The 4,577-nt window shown below is 30.4% G+C and overlaps 1 protein-coding gene across 1 annotated transcript; it reads left to right on the top strand.

The window, feature by feature from the left end:
* Positions 1-398: 398 nt before the first annotated feature.
* LOC101202852 (peroxidase 47) lies at positions 399-2,709 on the top strand. Its single transcript, XM_004144300.3, has 4 exons — positions 399-686; positions 1,460-1,648; positions 1,817-1,979; positions 2,080-2,709. Exons 1-4 carry the CDS (start codon positions 462-464, stop codon positions 2,457-2,459), a joined length of 957 nt encoding a protein of 318 aa, XP_004144348.1. The 5' UTR covers positions 399-461; the 3' UTR covers positions 2,460-2,709.
* Positions 2,710-4,577: the final 1,868 nt, after the last annotated feature.

A 4,577-nucleotide genomic window follows, 5' to 3' on the forward strand; every position in this document is an offset into this window, starting at 1 on the left:
TTTCTTTTTCAACAATATATACGAATAAAGCGATAGGTTTATTTAGGGCGTTGAGAGCTACAAATTAAATTAACTCAAGTTTAAGAATATATAACATTTGAATAAAATAAATAAATAAATAATTATAAAGATTGGGATGGTGAGATTTCAATTATTAATTATGTGAATTGGAATCCAGGTTTGATTGAATAATTTATGTTGGTGTTAGGTTTGAGAAGCCAACATGCAATGAACACACATGTCAAACAAGTTGTATAAATTATCATTATTTTTATTATCATGGCTTTTGTTTTGAGTGGACAATGTGATAAAGCCACTACTCATGAATCTATACACTACTCTCTCTCCCACACACACATATATATATTATATATATACATATTGCCATCTATAAATACACAAACTCCAACACAACTCTTCTTTAATTTAGCCACCTTTCTATTTCATATATATCTTTCAATATGATACCAACAATGTCAAAATGGATGAGTTTAGTAAGCATCATGTTGTTGGTGGGAGTGAGTTTAAGGTTTAGAAGTGTAAATGGGTTGAATATGGGATATTACTTGATGAGTTGTCCGTTTGTTGATCCTATTGTCAAGAACACAGTCAACCGAGCTCTTCAAAATGATCCCACTCTAGCTGCTTCTCTTATCCGAATGCATTTTCACGATTGTTTCGTTGAGGTAGTCAAACTTTAATTTAAATATACGTTTACTTTTTCTTTCTCTTTTTTCTCTTTATGATCCATGCTTAAAATATTGATGTTAATATCGTTATTGAGTATTAAGTTTACAACTATATATCAAAGAATAAGATATATATATATATAGCAAAATTCTATCAAATTTTCAAAAATAACAAATTTGACAATATATTTATATCCTATAGCAAATTCTATCACTGATAGTTATAGATATACTATAGTGATAAAAATTATCACTGATAGAATATATATATTTTAATTTATTTTGCTATTTATAAAATTGTCTTTAGAGTGATTTTTTAATAAAAAATATCAATTTATTATTTTGCATTTTGTATAATGTATGAATTAAAATCTTAAACCTTCTTAAGTGTATATCAATTTACTATGTACCATCCAAATCATTTTGTTTGAAGAATATGTTTTACGAGATAAATTAATTTTTTCAATAAAATTATTAAATTATCATAAACGAATCACCATTTAGATATTTTAATTATACTAAGCTTTTAGTTGTGAGTGGATATATTTTTACGCATTCATTTTAATTAACATGAATGTGTTGTTTAAAGAGACCCATTCCAAACAAAACAAAAACCACTATTTCTATCTAAGTGTTCTCAAAGGAACTTTTTTTCAAAGTATTTTTCAAAAGTGTGTCCTACTCATCCAATTAACCCTACAATAATAATAGATGTTAGTTGATATGGAGAAATGAGATATATTGAGATATATATATATATGCATGTGTAGGGATGCGATGGGTCAATATTGATTGATTCAACAAGAGACAACACAGCAGAAAAGGACTCTCCTGCTAACCTTAGCTTACGAGGCTATGAGGTTATTGATGAGATTAAAGAGCAACTTGAACGCGAATGTCCTGGTGTTGTTTCTTGTGCCGACGTTATCGCTATGGCAGCCAGAGATGCAGTCTTTTGGGTATTTTTCTTAACATTTTCTAACTCAATCTTGCGGATTTTATATAAGACATACATGCGTACATATATATGTATATGTGATAATTTATATAATCTTCATTTATGGATTATTATTGTTTTTTTGAAAATAATTATAATTAAAAAAAATAATGATGTGAACACATAACAGGCAGGGGGTCCATTTTACGAGATACCGAAAGGAAGGAAGGACGGAAGCAGATCGAGAATCGAAGACACTGTTAACTTACCTTCTCCTTTCTTAAATGCTTCTCAGCTAATTAATACTTTTGCTCAACGTGGCTTTACTCCTCAACAAATGGTTGCACTTTCCGGTAAGTAGATTAAATATACGAAACAATTTAGTTCTAAATTGAAAGTTTAATTAGCATCTAAACACTTACAAGGACAATCCATATTGTGCTTTTTATATAGGAGCACATACATTGGGAGTGGCAAGATGCATATCATTCAAAGGGAGACTTGACGGCAACGACCCTCTTCTAAGTCCAAACTTTGGAAGAGCATTGTCAAGAACATGCAGCAATGGAGACAATGCGCTACAAACATTTGATGCCACACCTGACAGCTTCGACAACGTCTATTACAATGCGGTGTCGAGAGGCGCTGGAGTTTTGTTTTCGGACCAGACATTGTTCGCTAGCCCTCGTACGAGAGGCATTGTCACAGCCTATGCCATGAACCAAGCCCTGTTCTTCTTGGACTTTCAACAAGCCATCATAAAAATGGGGTTACTTGATGTGAAGGAAGGTTATAGAGGCCAAGTTCGTCGCAACTGCCGTAGAGTTAATTAATTGACCACATTCATGCATATAATTAATATTTAGATAATATATAATTTAATCTAAGCTAAACCTACTACTATACTTTAATATATATAATATAAGAAGTTAATTAATACAAATACAACACTAACTCACATGGCAGCTTTAGACTATATTATATCATGTGGGTGTATGTTATAATTAAGGTAATGGTTTTGTTATTGTTAATTATCTTGTAATTAATATAATTAAAATATGGCTTTCTCAATGACCCACTGCAGTTCTGGTTTTTCATTTTTTTCATGAAAAAAATATCTAAAATCAAACAAATAACAAATACATCCTCTCTTCTCTTTTAGAATGGAACAAAAATATTTTAAAATACAAAAATAACATCTAGAATTTAAAATTATGTTATATTTTGTAAATATTTTATTTCAATAGTTTTGTCATCTCCAATAATATCTTAAAACAAGACAAAGTGAATCGAATAACTGTGGGTTATTGGAATTTATTTTAAGTATAAACACTTAAAAGGAAAAAGTTGAAATAACTAAGTTTTCAATGAATAACAAAAATGAACATACAGAATACAACGTCTATAAGTTAGTGTGGTTGTGGCATGAAGAGAGCATTGTTGACAGTATCACATTCAATAGTAATAAGGGATCAAAATCGTTCATCCCACTGCTTGTTGACCAACATTGATATCGCTATACCGAAACTTATAAAAGTTTAAATGCTTTTCTTGAAATCTCAGCCAATAATAATTATTCTTTTAGTGCATTATTGTTATAGCTGAGAACCAAAAGATGAATATTTGAAATTCTAACACTTGAAAAATAATATCAATAAGATATCCAACTTCATTATTTCCACCGCTTCAAACATCGTCCCTACTGATATAGGTATTTTACTATATTAGTTTATAAATCATTGAACATTACACATATAGGAAAGGAAGAATTCTTTTGATTGCATTATTATTATTAGTGATTGAGAAAACACACAGTTAATTAACTTTTTATCGTTTGTTAGTACTTGTGTTAATAGCAGAAAGAACAACTCAGGAGACACGTATACAACACATATAGAACACCAGACATTGTTAATTCATTTAGATAACACAACATCTACATCTGGAAGGGTCCTTGATTCATGATAGGAGATCATATATTCTTTTGTGTAATATTACATGATTTCAATGTTATTACTCAAAGTACAAATATCTTTACATATCTCAACATGTGTTGTACATAAACTGATATTTAACATCAGAACATAGATTATGCATAACCAATGTCAAGAGAGTTACTCTCCCTCAATGAGTATCCACATGCAATGACAGTGTCAAGGTCTCTTGATTTCCTTTTATCTCTTTATAAAAAACAGAACGCACACAATCTTTCTATCATTATCTGATTTATCAACTCACCACTTATCTTTCCCTTTAACTTTTTCACACGCCACCACCAACACACATACTTGAGAAAAAGGCACAATAATAATAGTTCACACACAACACAACACCAATCTAAAAATAAAGATCGCAACCACAAAATATCCAACAACCGCAAGAAAATAGGAAACAATCCAAATAACCAGTTGAAATCCCAACAACTCAATCTAGAAGGAATAATAAAGAAAATATATAAATAAAGGAACTGAGGCCACACAAACTAACAGTAATGTCAAATTGACAAATGACAAGAAGAACGAGTACAATCATACCAACAATAATGCACCGGATTCCATCATAACTCCGTGGTTAAGCGTGTTTGGACAAGATTAGTTCTAAGTTGAGTGACCACTTGGAAAGTCTTCATGTAGTTGAGTGACCACTTCGGAAGTCTTCATGTTGCACCTCAAAAAAGACAAATGACAAGAATAATAAACTCACGTCATTGCAGTTTTTGACAATAATAAAGAATAAAAACAAATAAATAGTACATCACACAAAAAGGTAATGCATCCCTTGATCTCATCCCTCACACGAAAAGAAGAATTAAAATATTTCAAAAGTGAAGAAAAATTTGCTATATGGCAAATCATAACAAGACAATTTGGTGTGAGATATACAAAGATAGATGCCACACACAAAATGGACGTAAGTATTTATTAAGAAAATTAAAAAAAAAAAGGAATTCA

The sequence above is a fragment of the Cucumis sativus genome, chromosome 4 (genome assembly GCF_000004075.3).
Source record: "Cucumis sativus cultivar 9930 chromosome 4, Cucumber_9930_V3, whole genome shotgun sequence".
Taxonomy (NCBI): Eukaryota; Viridiplantae; Streptophyta; class Magnoliopsida; order Cucurbitales; family Cucurbitaceae; genus Cucumis; species Cucumis sativus.